The 24,867-nt window shown below is 43.2% G+C and overlaps 2 protein-coding genes across 2 annotated transcripts in view; both read right to left on the bottom strand.

Annotated features, from left to right (window-relative positions):
* Positions 1-83: 83 nt before the first annotated feature.
* LOC142939285 (protein mono-ADP-ribosyltransferase PARP14-like) lies at positions 84-21,588 on the bottom strand. The gene is made up of 23 exons (XM_076082557.1): positions 21,320-21,588; positions 20,591-20,673; positions 19,996-20,023; positions 19,317-19,391; positions 18,783-18,956; positions 17,510-17,635; positions 17,326-17,427; positions 14,700-16,884; positions 10,166-10,348; positions 9,543-9,618; positions 9,066-9,302; positions 8,086-8,307; positions 7,828-7,948; positions 7,038-7,187; positions 6,788-6,850; positions 5,918-6,103; positions 5,162-5,365; positions 4,605-4,723; positions 4,273-4,508; positions 3,903-4,177; positions 2,974-3,107; positions 1,714-1,888; positions 84-660 (listed from the first exon to the last, which is right to left on the bottom strand). The coding sequence occupies exons 1-23, from the start codon at positions 21,504-21,506 to the stop codon at positions 380-382; spliced, it is 5,622 nt and encodes a 1,873-aa protein (XP_075938672.1). The 5' UTR covers positions 21,507-21,588; the 3' UTR covers positions 84-379.
* Positions 21,589-22,678: 1,090 nt separating this feature from the next.
* Positions 22,679-24,867, bottom strand: part of LOC142939235 (L-rhamnose-binding lectin CSL3-like) — a 6,856-nt gene continuing 4,667 nt past the window's right edge. Inside the window, exons 4-5 of the mRNA XM_076082483.1 lie at positions 24,570-24,711; positions 22,679-23,465 (exon numbers count right to left, since the gene is read on the bottom strand). Of these exons, the coding sequence (XP_075938598.1) occupies positions 23,225-23,465; positions 24,570-24,711 (383 nt within the window). The 3' untranslated portion in view covers positions 22,679-23,224. The remainder of the gene's footprint in view (positions 23,466-24,569; positions 24,712-24,867) is intronic.

Genomic DNA, 24,867 nt, shown 5'->3' with positions numbered 1-24,867 from the left:
AATAATATAAATAAATACATTATCACTATAATAATATAAATAGATTACTACTATAATAATAAATAAATCCGCTGACAAAAGAATTTCCCCAAATGGTCGCAGTGTTCCTTTATTAAACATTATTTCAGACCACCAAAACAAAAATAGAAAGTGATAACGGTTTTAAAATATAGTAATATTAATATTTAATCATGCTTTTGTTTTTCTTTTCAAGCTAACTTTAATCTTTAACTCGGTTCCAGTACTTCCTTATTTATTTAGTGAGTGTTTGTTACATATTATATAATTACGTCAAACAGTTTTTGTAGACTGTAGACCTGTTTAAACTAGAACACACGTAATAGAGGGTTATATATCATCGGAAGGTGATTATGTGAGCTCAGGTGAACGTGATCAGGTATTCGGGGTACGCCTGGATGTCGTTGAAGATTACAAACATGGTTGGATTGCTGCTGTTGTCTGAAACACTGTCGTACAGGTCTGCAGCGCTCCCGGTGTTCTTGGAGGGCGGCGTGATCAAACCAGGTTTTCCTTTGGTGAAGTCTCCCACCAGGACCCTGGACAGGTACATGCGCTTCTGGCCGTTGGCGTCGGCTTGTGCGTAGCCCTGTGAGTAGACCGGGTCCACCGCGAAGTACGAGCCGTTACCAAACATCGCTCCTGTGGAACAGAACAGAGGAACGAGTGTATTAATACAACGCTCCACCTTCTGTCTTCTGCTCACTACACTGTTTAAATCTCACAGCTGAACAAGACAGAAGACTGAGGATGATCTAAAGTATATGAATACAAATACAAATATATATATCTGCAAAGAGAGTAATAACAGTAGGTATGTATAATATATATATATATATAACAGTAGGTATGTATAATATATATATATATATATAACAGTAGGTATGTATAATATATATATATATATATATAACAGTAGGTATGTATAATATATAACAGTAGGTATGTATAATAATAGGTACGTACAATAGTACGCTACGTATATATAATAGTATGCTATGTATATATAATAGTATGTACAATAATAGGTACGTATATATAATATGTATATATAATGTACGTATACATAATAGGTATGTATAAATAATAGGTATGTATAATAGTAGGTATATAATAGTACACTACGTATATATATAATAGTACATACAATAGTAGGTATAACAGCAGTGAGTGATAAATATTAAGTGTATAAGAAGAAATACCGACACCGGTCAAAATAGAAAAGCAATAAGAGTAAGATCAAAGTAGTTAAATTAATTCAGCTAAAATAGAAAAGTAAATTACAACATAAGAATAAAAACAAGAGTAAAAATATTAAATGTATGAAGTCATATCACTGTTTTAGGGCTTGGTACATAGAGGGTGATAAGAAGCTGTACGTGGAGGGACTTAGGACCCGGGAGAAAGTAGGTGAAGGAAACAGGAAGAGACGGAAGAGACGCCACACAAACAGCTGTAATAAAATAATTGTCGGCGTGAATTAATTAATGCGTTAACGCGTTAACTTGCCCAGCACTAATATATATATATAAGTTACTAGTATTTGACAAATATTACAGGAACGGCAGAGCAGTTTGTTGTGTTGAAACTAAATATTATATTGTTTTGTAAGTTTACTTTCCTCACGATGCAGCTCTGGTATGTAGCATGTAACCTTTAACGTATTTAATTGTGTTTGAAGTATTCTCTGTGTACCGTGTGCTCCTGCGTAGCTGCGGTTGAAGCCCTGTTTGTTGATGAAGTCGATGGAGGAGGCCGCGGTGCCGTGGAACAACATCCTCTCGTTGTTTGTGTGTTTGTTCTTCACCTCCAGCTGTGTCTTCATCAGCTGGTAGTTCTGCCACAGCATCGGGTTCTGGACTCGTTCAACCTGCCGACACAAGTCACGACAAGTTCTTAATTCTCACTGTGCTGCTCGTGTTAAGATACGATTATCCTTTATTCATCACACAGCAGCATTATTATATATATATATCATATCTTGTGATACCGTTACACTCCCTTTCTATGTTTCTATATTTAAATACACTTTTACAATACACTTGTTTTAAATTACTGTTGGTCTACCATATTTTATTGTAAATTAGAATATGTTTCTATTTTTAAATTATATCTTGATTATTGCACTGTGTTCATTGTTATGTCACATTCCTTGTATGTGTAGCGTACTTGGCAATAAACGATTCTGATTGTTAAAATACTTGGTCATCAATATTACGTCGTCATATCTTATGTATATTCATTTTGTGTTCTCTTTAATACTGTGAAGTTATAATATTATACAGGTGGAGGCTTCAGATAAACCCAGTTGGTTTTCTGCCTCTTCCTGCACTGTGATGTAATTTATCTCTGTTATGTTTATGTATTTTTTAAATTGTGCAAACTTAACAAAATTAAAACCAAAAAAAAGGGGTAGTGCATCAAGAGGCATCAGTAAAAATTATATAAAAAATACAAAGTATAAATAAGAAATCTAACAGTAAAGATACAGTTAATAAATCGTAAAAATTAAAATAGAATATTCTTAAAGTGAATGGTTGAGTTCACATATGAAATATTAATATGAATGAAAGAATAATTTGGTTTGTGCGTATAGTTATATATCCAATACTGATTTGATTGTTTCTGAGAGTCTATACATTTAAACTATGTGAATATTTAAAAGCTACTATAATTCTGGAGTGAGTCAAAATCACTTCAAGTCCCATTGAAACGGGAGTAAGAGCGTCTTTAGCTTCTCCAACCGTTTGATGACGGGGCACTATAAGCCCCACCCACTTTCTAGTGGTCCAATCAAATGGATTTTATTTAAATTTCTGTACACGGCTCAAATATTCAGTTTCACCGGCATAATACATCACAGAGGATGAAGACGCTGGTACTTAAATGACGCTGAGCAAAGATACAGTCTTAAGTGATCAATATATATTTCTGATGATCAGATACTGAACATACGCTGATGATGCTGACAGTCAGACCGGTCTTTGTTAGTTCTGTCTTCACTTCTTTGGATTCTTTGGATTTTGGAGACAGAGGAAACAGCTGGAGGAGGTCTCCTTTCATGTTGTCCCAATGTGACGGCAGGTCATCTGCAAAGAGAGTAATAACAATAGTTATGTATAACAGTAGGTATGTATCATAGTAGGTATGTATAACACTAGGTACGTATATATAATAGTACGTACAATAGTAGGTACATATAATAGTATGTATATATGATAGTTACATATAATAGTAGGTACGTATAATAGGTATATATAATAGTACTTATATATAATAGGTACGTATAATAGGTATATATAATAGTACTTATATATAATAGGTACGTATAATAGTAGGTATATAATAGTATGCTACGTATATATAATAGTACATACAATAGTAGTGAGTGATAAATATTAGGTGTATAAGAAGAAATACCGACACCCGGTCAAAATAGAGAAGCAATAAGAGTAAGATCAAAGTAGTTAAATTAATTCAGCTAAAATAGAAAAAGTAAATTACAACATAAGAATAAAAACAAGAGTAAACATTTTTAAATGTATGAATTCATATCACTGTTGTACAGCTTTAACTTTGTGTGTGAACTTCAAACTAATTTAAAGTGGATCTCATCAGCTGTGAAATTTGACTCGAACATGAAAACAAAGGAGGTCAAACATGTTTTTACTAATGTGATCGATGAAAACGAACATGGTGCTCTCTGTTATAATGACATTAAAAAACACAAAAGTTTGACGATAGTTTGAATGTTTAGTTTGAGACTCAACCAATCAGATTCCATGTCGGTCCTCAGAAGGTCTACCGATTTAGTTTTCATCGTGCTCGTTGAACATGTTCATGTAGAAACATGGTGGTGTATCCTGTAGCGCTCCTTTACTCACCTTTCCCCTCTTTTCTCAGAAGCTCCACCTCTTTACGCCCGTTCACCGGCGCTGCCTTTCTGCACATGACTTGAGCGATGTACTTTTCGTTGTTGATCTTGATCTTCAAGTTCTTCTGTTTCTTCTCCAGAGCCTCCTCCAGCTCCAGGTTGGTGTAAATGTCGAAGGACGTCATCGCCCCGCTTTGGTCTTGGTACTGCCACTCCACCAGCCCGCTCAGCAGCAGGGCTTTGGTCCTCAAGTTCTCCGACCTCTCCACCTTGTGGATGATTTCCCTGATGGTTTAGAAAAAAACAACAACACACATTTAAAGGAATATGCAAACATTTTGTATTTTTCTTTGTTCTCCTGCATGAATTGATTTGCCGACCTGACTGCAGACTCGGCGGTGTAGACGTCTCTGGTCAGACCCTCCAGGAGGATGTTGGGCTCCTGGTCCTCCAGCCCTCGGTTCAGACGGATGCTGACCGTCAGTTTCCTCTGCAGGGCCCTCAGCTGGTCCATGTCGGCCTGCGACAGCTTCCCGATGTACTGGTCTGTGATGGTTCTCTCCGCCTGCTCGGCCACAATCAGATCCTGGATCCTTTTCTTAGCCTGACTCACGGCCTATGAGTAACGAGTGTGGGGAGTTTAGTTTATGAGCATATTTCATATTGTCACCTCTCTCACATGAATGACAGCAGTGAATAGCTGGAGGTTTACCTTGTCGTTGTCGGCACACAGCTGAAACACCGTGGGTTCAAACTCCTCTCTCTCCAGAACCAGGTCTTCTGCAGCGGGTCGCTCGTCCCCGAGTCCCCGGAAGAACGACGTGACAGTGTCTGAAACGACGTAAAACAAGACAGACAAGTTGGTTTTTAACTGGAGTTTCTGCTTTACTGAGACGCTTAAAAGGATGATGAGCTTCTGTATTGTTGTTATAGTCAACAAGTTCAACAGTTACTCCGTCCTGCTGAAAACAAATGTGGGTTAATCCGCCGCTGAAAATAGCCCCCAAAAATGCACTATTTCCTCCTGTTTGTTTGATGAAAACTACAGTAACCAGCTGTTTTAGGAAATGACGAATTACGTCTTCAGTAGGAACCAATAAGTTTGGAGCGGAGAACACAAGACAGGAAGTCAGAACAGACACTGTTGACAGACGGACCAATGCATTGCTGTTTTGAGTCTGAACATGAGACTTGTTGATACAGTGATGAGAAAAAAAAATAAACAGAATGAAATAATCCCAACGAGAGTCTTTGGACTTCACTGATTACCTTTGAACTTGGCGAAGGTGCTCTTCTCCTCCAGCTCCTCCCCCTCTCTCTTCATCATGCTCTTGTGAAACTCCCTCATCATGACCGTCTGGAAGATCAGGATCTTCACGCTGCGAACAAACATCGGGTGCTTCTTCCTCACAAAGTCCACCACGGCTCCCACCATGCTGTCCGCCACCGCCGACGGGTTGACCCCTCCCTGACCTGACGGGACGGACGAGGACCGGTGATGATGGTTATGATGGACAAGAGGATCGGAATGGTGTGTGACACTTGATGGTTTACTCTTGGTTTAATATTTTGTTGTTAATAAATCACTTCATTAATCAATATCCCTGTGTGACTCCTGATTTTGTAAAGTCATATTATAGTATGTCATTAAAAGACTTAGAGATATAAGTGTTGGATCATTCTGTTAACTCCAGAAGTTACATTTAGTCAAAATGTCTGAGTTCTGTCCATTGAAGCTGGTGTTCACTTCTGTCTTCTGTTCTAATACAGCCAAACATGACTGCACAGTGAACCAGTGAAATGATAGAGATGACAACAGATTAAGAAGAAGAAGAAGAAGAAGAAGAAGAAGAAGAAAGAGGAAATGTTTGAGAGAAACCAGACTTTACGTCTCACATCGGCCGCTTCAGGAGAAGATTTATCTTTTAAAAAAACACACAATACAAATGAAACAAAGCTTCTCTATCAGATTCAAATAATAACAGATAAATAAGCATTAATATAAATGTGTTTGTTTGCTCTGACCTGTTCCCAGAGCTGGGAAGGAGACCGAGCTGAGCCTGTTCTCCTCGCAGTACTTCAGCACCGAGTAGACCAGGTCCCTGATGTTTGCAGGATCGTTCTGGCCCACGACGTGGATGATGTGTCTGCTGGGCAGCAGGCCGGCCGACGTCATGATGAACATACCGGGCTGGTAACCCGGAGAACTCACTGCAGAGAGAAGATACAGGAAGGTGCACTAACTGGTTAGAAGGTCAAAATGCATTGGCTAAAAGACAGGAATACATTTGATCAAATGTTAAACTAAATATGACGGGTAAGTGTGAACTAAAAGTAGCAGGTTACGGTTTTCCCAAATCCACGATTCCATTTGACTTTTGATTTTAAGGTCACGGTTCATATCCTGACCTGTTCTTTAAGAAGAGAACGCTACATGGTACCAAGTGTGACATATTTAGGGATTGTAGCACACTGTGTCACCTTTAAATACTTTATTTAATGTGTAATAACGATTATTTATTCCAGCAGTCAAGTGGGGACAAACTGTTAAACAACAATAAGAAGATCCACTAGATGGCAGGAGGGTACTTTACACCAACAGCTGGAGTTTCTTTCTGAGGTACACCTGAATGCACCATTAAGCTCCTGTTGGCGCCCACATGCTTTACCGTATATAAAGATGTGGACATCTTATTGATTTTAAGAGGAGATACACGACCGCGGCTGAAATGGCCAAACAGTTTACTGAGCGCCGTAGTTAATGGATAAATGGTTAAAATATCAGTTGATTGTAATAGTTGAATAGTTACAATATTATTTAAAAGTAATTGAAGAAATAGTTAAATAATATCCACAGTGTTGTGGATGAATGAAGATTAAATTCCAGCTACATACCGATCTGTGAGCACTCCATCTGAACTGTTAATCCAGCGGAGTCCAAGATCGCCTTCGACACTCCTGAGAAGTTATACAAAGAAGAAGAAGAACAGGTCCAATAAACGATGCTGCTGGAAGTCAGAAGGGAATTTAAGATGAAATGTTTTCTTCATTGAATTCTACAAGGTTTGTTCAGTAAACTACTTTTACTGTAATATTGAGTCTAAACCAAACAGAGGAAGAGGAGGAAATAAAGAGGGATGGTCACCTGATTTAAGGGTGAATTCCTGATTGGAGGAGTTGATGATGGCGTCACAGGCCTCCTTGGTGATGTCTCCAGTCGACACCTCGAGATTTAGCCGACCCATCTGCATCTGGTACACACCGAGGGTGGGAGACGACACCTGGCCGAAGGAGGCTGACACAAAGACCACAGATTAAACTCACCGTTCTGTCTCTAAAGTCACAGATTAAACTCACCGTTCTGTCTCTAAAATCACAGATTAAACTCACCGTTCTGTCTCTAAAATCACAGATTAAACTCACCGTTCTGTCTCTAAAATCACAGATTAAACTCACCTTTCTGTCTCTAAAATCACAGATTAAACTCACCTTTCTGTCTCTAAAGTCACAGATTAAACTCACCGTTCTGTCTCTAAAATCACAGATTAAACTCAACTTTCTGTCTCTAAAATCACAGATTAAACTCACCTTTCTGTCTCTAAAGTCACAGATTAAACTCACCGTTCTGTCTCTAAAATCACAGATTAAACTCACCTTTCTGTCTCTAAAATCACAGATTAAACTCACCGTTCTGTCTCTAAAGTCACAGATTAAACTCACCGTTCTGTCTCTAAAATCACAGATTAAACTCACCGTTCTGTCTCTAAAGTCACAGATTAAACTCACCGTTCTGTCTCTAAAATCACACATTAAACTCAACTTTCTGTCTCTAAGTGATTGGATTTTTGTGTGTTCTCATCAGTTTTGTTGTTTGTCGTTCATGAAGGATCACATAGAGATAAAGGTTTAAATAAAAGGTGCTGGAGGCTCCTTACCTGGGGACTGCTGTGATTGGCTGAGTGATGTTGAGATTGGCCGTGAAGCCTCGTTAAACTCTCGAGCTTCACGTTGGACGTTCCTCTGACCAGTCTGACCTTTGAAGTCCCTGGTGAAACACTGAAAAACACACAGTTAATACAGTTAAACTAGCTTGTCTCTCTTCAGCTATTAAAGTCTTTTATTGTCTTTCTTTGTTTTTTCTCATTGACAGCTTTTAGTTTTCTCGGTCAGATCACGAATGAAATGAAACTCACGTCCACAGTTTGGCTGTCACTCGGGTGAACGACGACGGCCACCTCTCTCAGATGAAGAGGAGTTGTTCTGCGGCTGAACGAGTGGATCTCCCGCAGCAGGACTCTGGACACCACGTCTCTGGGGAAGCGCAGGTTTCCCGTGCCGATGGCCGGGAAGGACAGCGACGTCATCCGTTGATTCTCAGCCTCCTTCAGACAAAATCTGATGATGGACACCAACTCCTGAGACAAGGAGACGACACACGGGAGACGAGAAATGGAATAAACTCTTTTTAGCTTATTAGGTTCAATGAATAGACCTTTGACTGGAAGGTTGTTGGTTCAAATTCCCCCTGAACTACAGATCACATGTTGTGGAGCAACAGTGAGATGCTCATTTACTAAAGTACCGTCCATAAATGCACATTTGAGGAACTTGGACTTGAAGTGTAACTTCAAGTCCAAGTTCTGAGCCTAAAGCGTGATTTATGCTTGCCGCATATGCGAGAGTCCGCGAGTCTCCGCCCACATTTTCTATCTACTCACAAAGATGGGCGGAGAAAAAAGGAGAACTTTGAGGAGCTTTGAGAATGTCGGTTCTGTTCGGTTTCCTCACAGAAAGTATAACCGAGGCTTTAGTCCATCCTAAGCATCATTTTGAAAAATGCAGAAATAAAGTAGGTAAGGGCTCTGATGAAGCCAAATCCACTTAATCCACTTCATGACGTAGACTCGTCCCAAACGGTCGACTCTATCTCAGAATGGATCTTGATAATGATTTAAAACAGTAGACGTCGTTTAGAGACATTTTCAAACATGAGATGATGATTTCTATAGATTTGGAAAGAAATGTCAATATTAACAACATTATGCAGTTACTCTGCATTTTTGTTTTAAGGCTGATTTTGATGTTAAACATGTCAGTGTGTTTTTGAATGAGGTTTCCTCCTCTGTAGTCCGTATCCGATGCTCAAAACATACATTTCCCATCAGCCCCTCACCTCCTCTGCCTGGCCGGATCCGTTGTCCCAAGGCGGGCAGACGGCGTGAAAGACTTTCTGACACTTGAGGTTGAAGCCGTCGGTGACGACGATGTCGCCGTACGGCAGCGCGGACGCCCCGGCTTCAGACCAAACAGCTGACTGCAGGCCGGACCCGGCCTCCTGCAGGAGGGCTTTGGACACGGCTCCCTGTTTCAGGTTCATGTCCTCCGACATGGTGTTGACGATGATGTCAGTCTGTGGACCCAAAATCACACTGAAGTTTAGGACGACAACTGAAAGGACCAGATGGTTAATTCAAGACAACTCATTAGTCTTTAAGGTTATTTAAGTAAAATACAATAATATTTCATTTAAGTAATAATACAATCATATCTATATATGTTGTAATCTCACATAATATTCTGATTTAATCCATATTTGTTGTTGTTCAGCCTTTCATAAACAGATGAGGATCATATCACTCTCAGTACTCACAGTCTGGTCCTGAATGTTGCCCCTCTGCAGAACAATCTTCAGACCCTCAGCGGTGGTCTGCTCCGCCCCCACCGACCTACAGCCAATCAAAGAGCAGGACTGATGTCATCACAGAGAGTCAAGTCAAACTTTATTTGTATAGCACAATTTAAAACAACTACAGTGGACCAAACTGCTAAACAGACACAGAAAAGAAATTAATACAAAGCACACGGCAATAAAAATAGAAGAAAACTAAATGTATCTCAGCAGCAACTCAAAGCTTCCTGTAGTCTGAGCAGGTTTTATATAAAAATGTAGGCTGTTTCAGAGTTTAGGGGCATGTGTTAAAGCTGCATTCTCTCTAGTGACCACCAGGGGGCGACTCCTAGCGACGGGACAAAAAAACAAGATGGTGATGGCCAAAAACCTTAAGGCTTCAAAACATCAGTCCACAAACCAACGGGGGACGTCACAACGACTACATCCACTTCTTACAAACAGTCTCCGTTTCGGACCCAATGGTGGACCTGGTATTCTAAATATCTCAAGACTCCAATAATCTGGTCCTGAAAACTTTACTGCAGAGCAAAAACAAAACTAAGAAGAAGAAATAAAGATGAGAAGCAGATGAAGAACCTCACCCTCCGTGCCCTCCAGGGCTGGCGTGGTCTCTGAGGTTCTGACCTCCCCAGTTACCTTGCAGACCTCCCTGGAATCCAGCTCCTCCTTCTCCTCGTCCTCCTCCTCCACCTCCTCCTCCTCCTCTTTCACCAAACGGACGGCCCCTGGGCGACTGGCTCTGACCTCGAACCGGCTGATATCCACTGCGAAGAGAGCAATACAGTTCAGACACACCAAGATCCACCTTCCAAGTGATCTGCATGTTTTTAGTTGATGTAGAAACAGAAATGTAGAAAAGAAGACATTGTGGGTTTAGCAGCATATCAGTGTTGGAGATGAAACTGAAATCCATCAACAGAGAAACTACAAAAATGGCCTCATGTTCCCTTAAAGCAGAGGTAGCCAACACGGTGCCCGCGGGCACCTGGTCGCCCGCATGGACCACGTGAGTCGCCCGCAAGGCATGTTCTAAAAATAGCACTAGTCACCATGGAGCTCCGTCTAAAAATTGAACTTAATGTTCTTCATCCATCCATCCATTTTCCACCGCTTATCCGGGGTCGGCTCGCGGTGGCAGCAGGCCAAGCAGGCCGACCCAGACCTCCCTCTCACCGGCAACATGTTCCAGCTCATTCTGGGGGATCCCGAGGCGTTCCCAGGCCAGCTGGGAGATGTAATCTCTCCAGCGTGTTCTGGGTCTTCCCCGGGGCCTCTTCCCAGTTGGACGTGCCTGGAAAACCTCCAGTGGGAGGCGTCCAGGAGGCATCCTAATTAGATGCTGAACCACCTCAGCTGACTCCTTTCGACGTGAAGGAGTAGCGGCTCGACTCCAAGTTCCCTCCTGATGACCGAGCTCCTTACCCTATCTCTAAGGCTGAGCCCGGCCACCCTACGGAGGAAACTCATTTCGGCCGCTTGTAGCCGCGACCTTGTCCTTTCGGTCACGACCCAGAGTTCGTGACCATAGGTGAGGGTAGGAACGTAGACCGAGTGGTAAATTGAGAGCTTTGCCTTCCGGCTCAGCTCCCTCTTCACCAAGACGGTCCGGTGCAGCGCCTGTTTTACTGCTGCAGCCGCACCGATCCGCCTGTCGATCTCCCGCTCCATCTTACCCTCACTCGTGAACAAGACCCTGAGATACTTAAACTCCTTCGCTTGAGGTAGGCACTCCGTCCCCACCTGGAGGGAGCAATCCACCGGTTTCCGGCAGAGAACCATGGCCTCAGATTTGGAGGTGCTAACTCTCATCCCCGCCGCTTCACACTCGGCTGCAAACCGCCCCAGTGAATGCTGGAGGTCATGATCCGAGGAGGCTAACAGGACCACATCATCTGCAAATAGCAGAGAGGCGATCCCGAGACCCCCGAAACTGACGTTCTCCGCCCCCAGGCTGCGCCTAGATATCCTGTCCATGAAAATCACGAACAGGACCGGTGACAAAGGGCAGCCCTGGCGGAGACCAACAGCCACCGGGAACGTGTCTGACTTAATGCCGAGAATGCGGACACAGCTCCTACTGCAGTCGTACAGAGACCGGATCGCCTGTTGTAACGGGTCCGGCACACCATACTCCCGCAGCACCCCCCACAAGACCCCCTGAGGGACCCGGTCGAAAGCCTTCTCCAAGTCCACAAAGCACATGTAGACTGGTTGGGCAAACTCCCAGAGCCCCTCCAGTAGTCTTGCGAGGGTAAAGAGCTGGTCCACTGTTCCACGGCCGGGACGGAATCCGCACTGCTCCTCTTGAATCTGAGGTTCGACAAGTGGTCGGAGCCTCCTTTCCAGCACCCTGGCATAAGCCTTCCCTGGGAGGCTGAGTAGTGTGATACCCTGGTAATTCGAGCACACTCTCCAGTCCCCCTTTTTGAAGATGGGAACCACCACCCCGATCTGCCATTCCATGGGCACTGATCCCGACCCCCATGCGACATTGAAGAGGCGTGTCAGCCAGGACAGCCCAACTATGTCCAGCGCCTTCAGCATCTCAGGGCGGATCTCATCCACCCCCGGCGCCTTGCCACCAAGGAGATTTTTAACTACCTCAGCGACCTCTGCCAGGGATATGGGTGAGCCTCCCCCTAGGTCCTCAGGCGCTGCCTCCTCTGCAGAGGACATGTTGGTCGGGTTTAGGAGTTCCTCAAAGTGCTCTTTCCACCGCCCGACGATGTCCTCCGTCCGGGTTAGCAGTTCCCCCCCCCCCCCCTGCTGAGAACAGCCTGGGGTAAGCCCTGCTTTCCCTTCCTGAGCCGTCGGATGGTTTGCCAGAACCTCCTTGAGGCCAACCGAAAGTCCTTCTCCATGGCCTCCCCGAACTCCTCCCATGCCCGAGTTTTAGCATTCGCGACCACCGCAGCTGCAGCCCTTCTGGCCTGCCGGTACCTGTCAGCTGCTTCAGGAGACCCCTGGGCCAACCAGGCCTTGAAGGTCTCCTTCTTCAGCTTGACGGCTTCCCTCACCTCCGGTGTCCACCACCGGGTTCTCGGGTTGCCGCCATGACAGGCACCGATGACCTTCCGGCCACAGCTCCTAGCGGCCGCATCCACAATAGAGGCTTTGAACATGGTCCACTCGGATTCTGTGTCCCCAACCTCCCTCGGGATGTGAGAAGTTCTTCCGGAGGTGGGAGTTAAAGACCTCCCGGACAGGGTCCTCCTCCAGACGTTCCCAGTTTACCCTCACTACATGTTTGGGTTTGCCGGGTCTTTCCAACCGGGTCCCCTGCCATCTGATCCAACTCACCACCAGGTGGTGATCAGTTGACAGCTCTGCTCCTCTCTTCACCCGAGTGTCCAAGACATACGGCCGCAAATCAGATGATACGATTACAAAGTCGATCATTGATCTCCGGCCTAAGGTGTTCTGGTACCAGGTACACTTATGAGCCACCTTATGTTCGAACATAGTGTTCGTTATGGCCAAACCGTGGCAAGCACAGAAGTCCAATAACTAAACACCATTCGGGTTCAGATCGGGCAAGCCGTTCCTCCCAATCACCCCCTGCCAGGTTTCTCTGTCATTGCCCACGTGAGCATTGAAGTCCCCCAGGAGAACTATGGAGTCAGTAGGCGCCGCCCTTTCCAGGACCCCTCCCACTGACCCCAAGAAGGCCGGTCGCCCGGTCTGCATAGCACCTGACCCCGATGCTTGTCCCTGTGGGTGGTGGGTCCACAGGGTGGCTGCTCCATGGTGTTTATTCGGGCTGAGCCCGACCGGGCCCCATGGGCAAAGGCCCGGCCACCAGACGCTCGCCTACAAGCTCCCCTCCTGGGTCTGGCTCCGGGAGGGTACCCCGGTTTCCCTGGTCCGGGCGAGGTGGCTATAGTCCGTGGGCTAACTATCATAGGGGTCGTTTTGAACCGCTCTTAGTCTGGGCTCTCCCCTGAAACCTGTTTGCCTTGGGAGACCCTACCAGGGGCTAATTCCCCGGACAACATAGCTCCCAGGATCACTGAGCCACTCAAACTCCTCCACCACGATAAGGTGGCGATTCGCGGAGGAGCTTAATGTTCTTATTGAATCAAAAATCCGAATTGCGGACGCTTCCCGTTGGAACCGGACGCGCGGCCCCAGCCACCCCCGCCGCGAGCGCACCCCGTCGTCAGTCCTCGGAACAGGCCGCGGGGCAACAACTCGTGGGTGGCGGGGGTAGAGGCGAGGCATCGCAATCCGACCGAAAAGGCCCAGACTAGAGGTTTGAACGCGGGTGCCCAAAAACTCTCACGCACCTCGGCTATAGATGAGACTTTTTACTAGTTTCTTCGTGGAGAAAAAGGTTCCATTAGAAAAGCTGGTGTCGGTGACAACAGACGGGGCTCCCACCATGACGGGTCGGCATGCAGGCTTTATTGTGCAATGCAACGGTGACCCAGACTTCCCAAAAGTTGGTGATTAGTAGCCTACTAATGTAATAGGATTAATTTAAAAATCAGATTTTTTTATCTTACATAACTGATCATTTGTGTAAACATGGGACAGAGTTCATGATTTGTTCAAAAATGTTACAAAGGTAACAAGACATGATTTGAAGATATGACACTTAATGCTTTTCTAAAATTTTTTAGAAGTGATAATTTGTACAAAAATGTGTGATTTTGAACAAAATACACAATCATTGTTATTAATTATTGTGAGGAATAATTAACATGTGATCAGACAGTCTCTTCATATATATTATTATTATTAAAAGGTGATCTGTGCAACTTTGTTATTCAGGAAGTTTCTATCAAAAAAGTAGCCCTTCGTACTACTCAGTACCCTTGAAGTAGCTCTCAGTTTCAAAAAGGTTGGTGACCCCTGCCTTAAAGGAACAATTTGACATTTTGGAATGTATTCCCTTTCGGGTGGAGAGTTAGATGAGAAAATTGACACCGCTCTCATATCGATAAGGCTACAGCTAGCATCCGGTTAGCTTAGCTTGGAACCAAGACGATTTCCCCAGCGTGGCATCAACGAAGTTCTTATCTGATCTTGTATTTACAACAAAGACATTTCCTAAAATGTCTAAGCTGCAGTACGTTCTAATAAACAGTAAAAGTTCATGTGTCTTGTATTTACCCAGAAGCCCCAGCGCCTCTTCCTGCTGCCGGCGGTGGCAACGTCATCGTAGGTCCGAGGTCAACGAACACTCTGCTGACGGCCGTGGCCAGAACTCTCACCGTGTTGTCGTTGTTGTCCACCAGGTGAATCTCCGTCAACGATCTCGGAGCTCCCGGAGCGTCGCAGTATTCCCTCACCGCCTGAGCGATGGTGTCGGCACAGAGGTCGACGGGGAAACCGAACACCCCCGAGCTGATCGCTGGCAACGCGACAGTGGAGCAGTTCACGCCCTCCGCTTGCGTCAGACTGTTTTTAACTGCCAGCTTCAGACGCAACACCGACGTCTTCCTGTCAAAGTCGGAGAACCGCGGACCAACCGCGTGTACGACGTACTTGCAAGGCAGCTTACAGGCGCCCGTTACGATGGCGTCGCCCGGTCGTAGCTTTCCACTTCTGGCAACGTGGTCGTCACTGATTTTCTGCAGCTCCGGTCCCGCGGCATTGAGCAGCGCTAAAGCCAGGCCACCGATGTGCTGCAGATCCTCGTTAGCCGCGTTGACCACTGCGTCCACGCCGAAGCTGCAGATGTTGGCCTTGCTGACCGAGACCAGAACTCCACTTGCGGTCTTCACTTTGCAATAACAAAGGCCATCTTTTACTTCCTCAGAGTTCTCGTCCTCCTCCTCCTCTTGATTCTCCGGACAAAGCAACACCACACAGCTGAATTCTGTCATTATCGTAGACAGGAACAGGCTTCCTTGAGACTGGAAGTACTTCTTCGCTCCAGGCTTATCCACTATGAGGTTGTCAGTGGAGAGGGCGCCGCTCAACTCCTGGAAGCAGCTTTTGGCATTCTGGACGTGAATACGAGCCCCAGCAAGGGTGATCTTTGGCCTCTCTGGATCAAACAGGACTTCTATGTCATTATCTTTGGCAATACCGGACCAATCTTGTGATTTCTTTTTGTCAATGAACTGAACAACGGCGCAGGACTTGACACGAATGGTTTCTTGAACTCGTGAGTAGTTCGTAATGAATTCCCTCAGACTGCTGCTGACCTCTTTCACCTGATTCAGGAAGCCGGCCACCGTTATTTTGTCTCTCCTCTCTGGGTGCATCTGAATGGCCACGGTTTTCTTCGTTGAAGAGTTGCAGCTTTCCAACAGCTGTTGGTTCAGCTTCACCCAAAGGTGAAGTTTCAGAACTTCCTGGTCTTCCACATCCAGAATCTGGTGGGCCAGATCGGTCTTCATCTTACTCTCTGCGGCAGCGAGGACGCTCTCAGAACTCCCCGACAGATGTAACCCTTTGCTCTCAATCGTGTAGATGGCACCGATGCCTTTGGATGTGAACAGGTGCTGCGACATGTCCATGGGATCCACCGTCTTTAGGAAGTCCAGAAGAGCTGGGGGGATATTCAAGTGCTTTTTACTCATACCCACGTTCCTCTCCAAGATCCACGCTTTAGTCTGGTAAACCTCTGCGGGGAGCCCTGTAATGGTCAACTTCTGGTTGCCTTCATCGAAGGAGAGTTTCATGTCGGGGGAAATGTCCCGGGCAGCTTTCTGGAAGCCCTCGTGGTTCAGGATGTAGAACATCGCAGGAGACATAACCATCACATCAGAGAAACCTTCTACCTGACGTTTGATCTGATCCATGGCTTTAAGAACGAGGTTCTCCACAGGAGCTCTGATTCGTTTTAGATCGTCAGCTCGGCCAGCGACGGTCAAAATTCCCTTGGATGCGTCCAGCACCAGGACGGCGTCTTCCCTGACGGCCGAACGGACGTCTTTCTCCGCGGCTTTCCACGCAGGTGCGTTCGCCGTACATTCGAAGGCGCTGTACTCGGACATTTGGCGACGGAAGGCCTCTCTGGCGGTGCTCATCCACTTGTCTACGTGTTGGGCGGTCAGACCTTTCTGCCTCAGAAACCCCGGGAGAGGGCTGAGTTTCACCTCGGGGTTTTCCAAGTCGACGCTGCAGAAGTACGGACGCATCTGATCGTTGATGCTCTTCAACAGTTTCTTCATCAGGAGGAATTTCCAGACGACGTGGTGAACGCTCTCGCTGAAGGGATCGGGCATCTTCCATGTTGGGCGTTCTTTGCCGTACAGCGCCGTGCCCAGGGACTCGTAGAACGGATACACCTTGACAGGGATGGACCGCATCACATAGTCTTGTTTTGTGCAAATGCTTTTCACGACTGCAGCAATACAGGGGATAAAAAAAGGAAAGTTCAGGTGAGTGGTTGTTCTATTTGTAGCTAGAATGCATTTAAATAATTTGTTTTACAGACTGCATGGACGAAAGTATGTGGACAACCTTGTTCTTATATTTGGTTTTGGTCTCAAATCTGAATTTTTTTGACATATTAGAGTCAAAGATTTCAAAGTCAAAGAGGGAATTTTAGATATATCTTTGTCTCACTTATCACTATTCTTGCTTCTTCAGGGAGTATTTTGTTTGTACGTTTCGGAAAATGCTAGAATGAACAATGGTTGATTGGGAGCAATGGGAGACTGTTCTAGCATATTAATGCCTGTGGATGTGGAATCATTGGTGCACGAACATGTTTTTAAAGTTGGAACACAGTTTATGTAGTAATAGAAGGTAAAACGTGAGTATTAAAGCTAAATGAAAAGACCTTTGGGGTTTTTGAAAGATGCGACGGCAGCCTGTTCATTCGGGATCATGACGATGTTTTCCGGCAGAGCCCAGTCCTTCTCAAAATACAGCTCCAGCATGTCTGAAGTCAGAAATACAGAAGACGTGACCACAATAGCTTCAACGCTGCGGAAGAGAAAACAGAGATCTGACAGTTTGTGTACCTTTGACCACGTTCGGAGGAAGACTCTCCACTCGGACGCTCTCTGCTGCCTCCAGTGGACGAGCCGTCAGTCCACGTTTCTGCAGCTTCTGGCTGGACTCACTCACGCTGAGGAACTTCTCCACATCTGGAGAAAATATACTCCGGATTACTCCTTTAACACTGGAACAGGCTCATCAGGTGACAATCACACCTGGTGGTTAGGAATACAAGAGGTCTAGAACTACAACAAGACTGGTTCAGGGTCTGCTGAATCAAATGTTCTGTTTAGTTTCTAATACTTTGGTTTAATTTGACAGTTTAAAGTCTTTTCTTATGAATGAATAATGATTCATCCTCTGGTGCTAAATGTTTGTTCCGTCGATTGTTTTGTCGTTTGATGCCTTCGAGGTCAAATCAGACACATTTCATAATTTTATGGAATGAAATAAATTCAAAGCACTTGAGATTTGTAACTGAGCTCTAAGATAACTGTATAAATTACAGACACTTGAAATAAACTTTAATAACTTGAGGGAATAAATCAAAGTACATTTTATATAAATGAGATTTTGACTCATGTTGCCTTTATTACAAAATAAGAGCACATTGTTTTTCATGATAAATACTTCTAATTAGAAAGAGTATCATTAGGATTTAATTGTTACTGAAAACTATCAATATTCATATTAAATATAATATTTCTGATATCACAGGAAACAACAATAAAAAACATTGGACGCATACAATCTTTAATTTCTCTTAAAACATAAATATAATCAGGTCAAGTTAAACTGTTGCACTTTGAGAGGAACTTTGTGCTCTAGTAAACAATATAATCATAAACTCAGTGGTTGTATAGATATGAACGGCGATGACAGTCACACCCACAGAGCACTGTGAACGAGACGAGCTGTAAAGAGCCACGTTGTTGGTCGTCGACATCTTGGTTTTTATCAACCAGTGAACAGGAAGTGACCATATCTGGACTGAGGAGGAGTGACGTAGAGACGCCGTATACGTCTATGGTAGAGACCTGTCAATCACTGTGTAGCCCCGCCCTAAAGCATCCCCTGCTTTATGGTCTGTTTGACTCTAAATGGACCATAATGTACTAAATGAACATCATGCTGTATTGAAGAAGACTTGAAACTAGAGATTGAGACCATAAACTCATGTTTACAATGTTTACTGAGGTAATAAATCAAGAGAGAAGTAGAGTCATCTTCTCATAGACTTCTATGTGTGTAAGGAGTGGATCTGGGTATCTATTGCGGCCTCGTGTCGTCTCCTACCTGCCGGTTGGTTGAAGGTGATCACGGCTCTGTTGGACTCCCAGATGATCTCCAGACTGAAGCAGCTGTCGTCCAAACCCGAGACATTCTCCACCAGCATGGACAGCAGGTCTCTGGGCATGTCGTCCGTCACGTTGTCCAACACCACGGCGATGCTCCGAACGCACTCCGACTCTGAGAGGAGACGAATAAAAAGACTCATCGTCTTCATCTGAGGAAGTTAACTGGGTTTGATTTGAATGTTGAAAACGCGAAAAAATGGATGAAAGATTGTGAAGTTTTTTTCTAATTATTTCCTAATATTTTCCTCTAATTACCATAAAATATTTAATTTATGTTTTTGGGGATATTGAGATTGAGGGTTAGTTGAGTCCCTTGACAACAACTGGACTATCTCCATGACAACTGAGCTGATGAAGACCATGAGATGTGGCTGAAAGCTCAGTGGAACTTATGAGCATGTAAAATAAAGCGTTGACAAAAACAGAATCATAGAAATGATTACTCTCTGTAGTTTAACTTGTATGTTCTTACCCTCTTTCTTCTCTGCTGAAGCTCCGCCTCCAGGTTCAACGTCTGACTTCTGAGTCTTTGAGTCAGTCGACGACTCTGAGAATCAAGACGATCAGGTTTGTTCAGTTTAAAATGAATCATCTGCACACTCGAAGTCAATGAAACAAAGAAAGTCCAGAGTGTTTCAGGAAGCGGAAATAAAGTAAGTATGAATGTCAACTATTACATTTCATTGTTTTGGAATTTACTGCACAAATCAGCTAAAACTCAAAGCTACTACGAGGTACTTTCATTCTGTGTTGACTCTGGCGCCCCCTGTGGACTACAGTGGTAGTGTCTCTGAGCACCAGTCCCTTTAGAAAACAGTGAATGTATCTCCTTATAAATATAGTATTGATGAACTCATCAATGAGCCTCACTGTTGTTCATTCTGACTCAAGTCCCACAAACAGCAATAAATGTGGATTCATCCGCCGCTGAAAATAGTCCCCAACAAAGTCCCTCTAGCCTCCTGTTTGTAGTAGAACCCACAGTGAGCAGATCTCTGATGGAGCTATAGATTAGTGTTTGTAAAGACTTAATCCTCAGTAGGAGCCAATGAGCCACAGACAGGAAGTGCGACCGTATTAAGAGACGGACCAACATGAGATTGTTGACAATAGCTGATCATTAAAATCAATATGACGTTAATAGGTGTTACCTGAGACGTGGTCACTGTTCGTTGGGCTCTGAGGAGTAAAAACAGAAATGCTTTAAATCTTTAAATGAAACAAACAAACATGAACATTAAAGAAGTGTTAAAGTTCAACTTCCTGCTGCGTCACACAGACAGGAAGTCATCTACATGTAGACCACAGAAGAAGAAAGCTGTAATGTTATAAAGGTCACGTAGGAAGTGTTTGTGTTTAATGACTGTAGGGAGGTTGTTTGGGAATATTAGATTAGATTTTATTTAAAAAGCTTTAATATACAATACTGTTGAAGAGTTACTAATCAGCTGTTTTATTGATCAATAAAAATGGATAAAAACAGCATAATTCTGTCATTTTTATTGTCTTTAAATTCTTTAATTGTAAATAAACAATCAAAACGAAACAACAATTCAGGTTGATGGGAAATGTAGTCTTTAAATTAAAGTATACAAAGAACTACAAATCCCACAGGAATGAGTAAGAGGTCACATCGTTTACATCATTATACTCAGATACATACATATATATATATATATATATATATATATATATATATATACACGTATGTATGTATTTTTTATCTTTCATATCTTCTGTACTTACTGAAGCAGAACTCAGACGTAACTTGACGGGTTGATTGTCCAGAATGATTTCATGGTTTTCTCTGGCGAGGACTCTCTTTCTCACTGGAATCACATCAAACACTTCATCAGTTTAACAGCAAGTAACAGCAGCTGGTTAGCGTAGCTTAGCATAAAGACTGGAAACAGGGGGAAGCTCTCTGTGTTTGTCGGTAGACTCTGTTCACTACCTGTTCAGGTACTCTGTTCACTACCTGTTCAGGTACTCTGTTCACTACCTGTTCAGGTACTCTGTTCACTACCTACTCAGGTACTCTGTTCATTATGTTCATCTGTCAATAATGAATCCACCTTTAGAAGTCTTCTGTTGTGACTCATCATCTGTTAATAACGAGCAGGCCTGGTAGCTGGACAGGTGCAGTGCATGCTGGGAAGTCAACTGACAATCTGAGCTGGGATCAGTTTTAAAGTGTTTATTACTTCCTTAAACTTTGAGGAACAAAAACACGTAAATTAAAGGTTTTCGGTTGATAATTAAATGTTATGTAATTGTTGTGTTATTTCCTCAAACTGTTTTTACTGTTTTCACACTGTGAGGAAGTTTGTGTCTCGCGGTAAAACGCACGAGCCTGTTTGTTATTTCTGACACGTAGAACGTGTTTTAAACTCACTTTGTTCTCAGTTTGAATCCATTCAAATAAAGTAAAATAAATAAATGTCCCGACAGTCACTTTTATTCATGCAGACTCACCCTCCTCGGATCGGAAGAACACGGCCGCTCTCGGAGCTCCGTCCTCGGCCTCCACGCGACAGTCTCCCCCGCTGGACTTCTTCTTGCTCTGGAAGTAAAGCTGCAGTTTGTTCTTCATGGTTTTGGTCTGATCCGGGATCCAGTCCCCCTCCACGGTCACCGGGAGCGGACGCTCGGTCTCGTCCATTCTTAGTCTGTCCGGTAACAGAAGACACACCGACACCGACCGACACAAACAAAGCGGCGGAGACGCGTCACAGCTTCAGATGCTTTCACTTTCGTTTCTTCACTAAATGAAGAAAAATGGAAACTGAGTTCAGCAGCTGACTCACTGGAGCACGAGGGGTTTATTATATTTATAATAAATATTATTTATATTTATTATATATTTTTATAGATAGAAATATATTATATATTTAATATTTATTAATATATAAATATAATATATTGTTTAATATATTATTATATTAAATACTATATTATATTACATATATTTATAATACATATAATAAAGCAGGAATTCTATATTACTATACATCATTTATGATATTATTTATTTACAAATACATTGATAATATCTATAAATATATAATAAATATTTTTTTATATATATTTATACATATTAGAAATACATTAAGGAACTGGGCAAAGTAATTATTATTATTCATTCATCTAAATAACAGTTAAACATTGTTTTATTCACACTAAATGTATTTATTTGTCAGACTAGAGTCTGCTGCTGCCCTAAATGTACTTTTACTCATCGGAAGAAGGAGTACTTGTATATTTTATTAGAAGTAAACTGTAGTAATAATACAGTGTTGAAATACTCCAGCATTAAAGATTTAATTAGAAGGAACTTTAACTTTCTGTTGATTCTGTCGCCCCCCTGTGGACTAAAGCGGTAGTGTTCATGAGCACCAGAGTCCCTTTAGAAAACCTCTCATTTTACTGCAGCAGGTCTGACAGTCTGCCCCTCTCAGTCCCGGTCCTGGTTCTCCTCCCGTGCCCCCCTTCCCTCCAGCGGGTCCAGCAATACGTCCTGGGTCTCCAGCAGAGAGGAGAAGCTCTGCTCCTGGAGGAGGAGGAGGAAGAGGAAGAGGAGGAGGAAGAGGAAGAGGAAGAGGAGGAGGAGGAGGAGGAGGAGGAGGCAGAGGAGGAAGAGGCAGAGGAGGAGGAGGAAGAGGCAGAGGAGGCAGAGGAGGAGGAGGAGGAGGAGGAGGAGGAAGAGGAGGAGGAGGAGGATGAAGATGATGAAGAGGAGGAGGATGAAGAGGATGAAGAGGAGGAGGAAGAGGAAGAGGAAGAGGAAGAGGAGGAGGAGATGCTGCTGCTGCACCTTGAGCTTTATAATGCTCATACAGTATATTTGCAGCAAAGGATTGTGGGTAATAATACAACATCCTGGTGTTTTTAACTAAATGTTTTTCTGGCATAATAAATAATAAATAATAATAAATCATTTCACATTTAACTGATCTGTCAATAACCTGTTGCTGATTATTGTGACATTCAGAACGCAGTACTTTTACTTGTAGTATTACGCTGTAGTATTTTCAGAGTGTGGTATTAGTACTTTAACCGTGAACACAAATACATCTCTAACCTCTCGATGTGTTTCAGCCCATTTTATTTTGTTCAATCAATAAAACAGAAACACGATGAAGAAGAAGGAAAACTTTGACTTTATTCACGTTAAATCATTTAAATCTTCTTGTTTCACACTTTTAGAAACAAACAGAAGGTTTCAAACATCAGACGTCATCGGTTGGTTTCTCTTCACCTGCAGAGGAAACAGATTCAAATCATCAGAGACCTGAACCAGGAAACCTGAGACCTGAACCAGACCATCTGAAACCTGAACCAGACCACCAAAGACCTGCTGTTTGAGGGTTAAGACCTGGTTCAAGGGTTCAGGTAGAATACTAGTAGAGGTATCATGTCAGTGAGAGAACAGAAGTATAAATACACGGTGTACGTACAGTCCGGTTTGGTTGGAGGTGGAGGAGGAGGAGGAGGAGGAGGAGGAGGAGGAGGTGTAGCACAGCTGTAGGAGACCTCCAGGTATCTGGTCGGCTCCTTACAGGGGTATTGACCAAACACCAGCTCAGTGACGGGGACCTCACAGGACCTCTTGTTCCCACATCTGGAGACAGACAGAAAGACAACCGGGTCAGAACCAGAGTGGGACTGAGAGTCCTGGTCCGGGTCTGAGAGTCCTGGTCCAGGTCTGAACACAGTGTTAGTTTATGTGCTCGATAGAGAAACAGAGTCGTCACGTCAGAGGAGTTCTGTCTCATCCAGCTGTTATTATTATTTATTTATATAAACGTCCTCTTTCATAGAAACACACTTTTACAATTAATCAGAATTGAACAACAATAAATCAGCTCCAATAGAAACTAAAACTAGTGATTTTAAGTTTAACAACAAAAAAACTACAATTCCCATAAAAACTTCTTTACGTCATTGTAACTATTTTTGTTGTTTTTAACATTCCAGCTGTTATCTGTGCGGTCTACAGACTTCCGTCCTCTTTGTTCTGCGTTTTTAAGATCTGTGACGCTTCGACTCTCTCATGGACTCTAGGGCTTATGGGTAATGGTGTTCATTGGAGTATTAAATACTCAAAAAGAAACAAGTCTGTTGTTTAGTTCCAAACTTGGATTTGTAGTTATTAAAGTTGTTAGAAATGTTAGTTGGGTTTTGAATGACAACCTGTTTCTTACTCGTTTTTATTCTATTGTGATTTTAAGTTTAAACAACAACAAAAAACTACAACTCCCATGAAAATGTCACTTCATTATAACTTGTTTTCGTTCATATTAATAAGACTTTAAGTCGTTATATTTATTGTCTCTGCAGTCTACAGACTTCTGTCCTCTTTGTTCTGTTGATTTAAGATCTGTGACGCTTCGACTCTCATGGACTCTAGGGCTTATGGGTAATGGTGTTCATTGAAGTATTAAATACTCAAAAAATATACAATATTTGATATTTTTTTTTGTGTCTGTTTTGTTCCAAACTTGGATTTTTAGTTATTAGAATTGTTATAAATGTTAGTTTGTTACTATTGTTTTATTCTATTGTGATGCTACTTGTATACATCCGTCATTACGGATCTATTTACGTGACTTCCTCTCTTCCTCTGGACGTATTTCTGTCTGCAGGTTCATCTGTAAGTGAACATGTAAGTGAGATCTTCTGCCCTCCAGAGGACACAGACTGATGTGTGCAGATGTGTCCTCACAGATCCTCCACCACCATCTCGGCCCAGGGGAAGGAGCAGAAGACGTCCGGTCCGTCGTCCGGGTACTGCTTCCCCTCGCCGCACCGCGTCCCCACGCCCACCTTGTACAGGATGTGGTCCAGCTTTATCTTAGCGCCCACGTCTGCAGCAGAGTGAGTGAGTATAAGATGTATATATATATATATATATATATATATATATATATATATATATATATATATATATATATATATATATATATATATATATATATATATGTATGTATGTATATGTATATAGATGTGTTCATGAAGGGCTC

Source organism: Anarhichas minor, unplaced genomic scaffold (assembly GCF_050575085.1).
Source record: "Anarhichas minor isolate MPS153535 unplaced genomic scaffold, ASM5057508v1 ptg000095l, whole genome shotgun sequence".
NCBI classification, from domain to species: Eukaryota; Metazoa; Chordata; class Actinopteri; order Perciformes; family Anarhichadidae; genus Anarhichas; species Anarhichas minor.
This window is presented reverse-complemented; position numbering and strand designations above follow the sequence as displayed.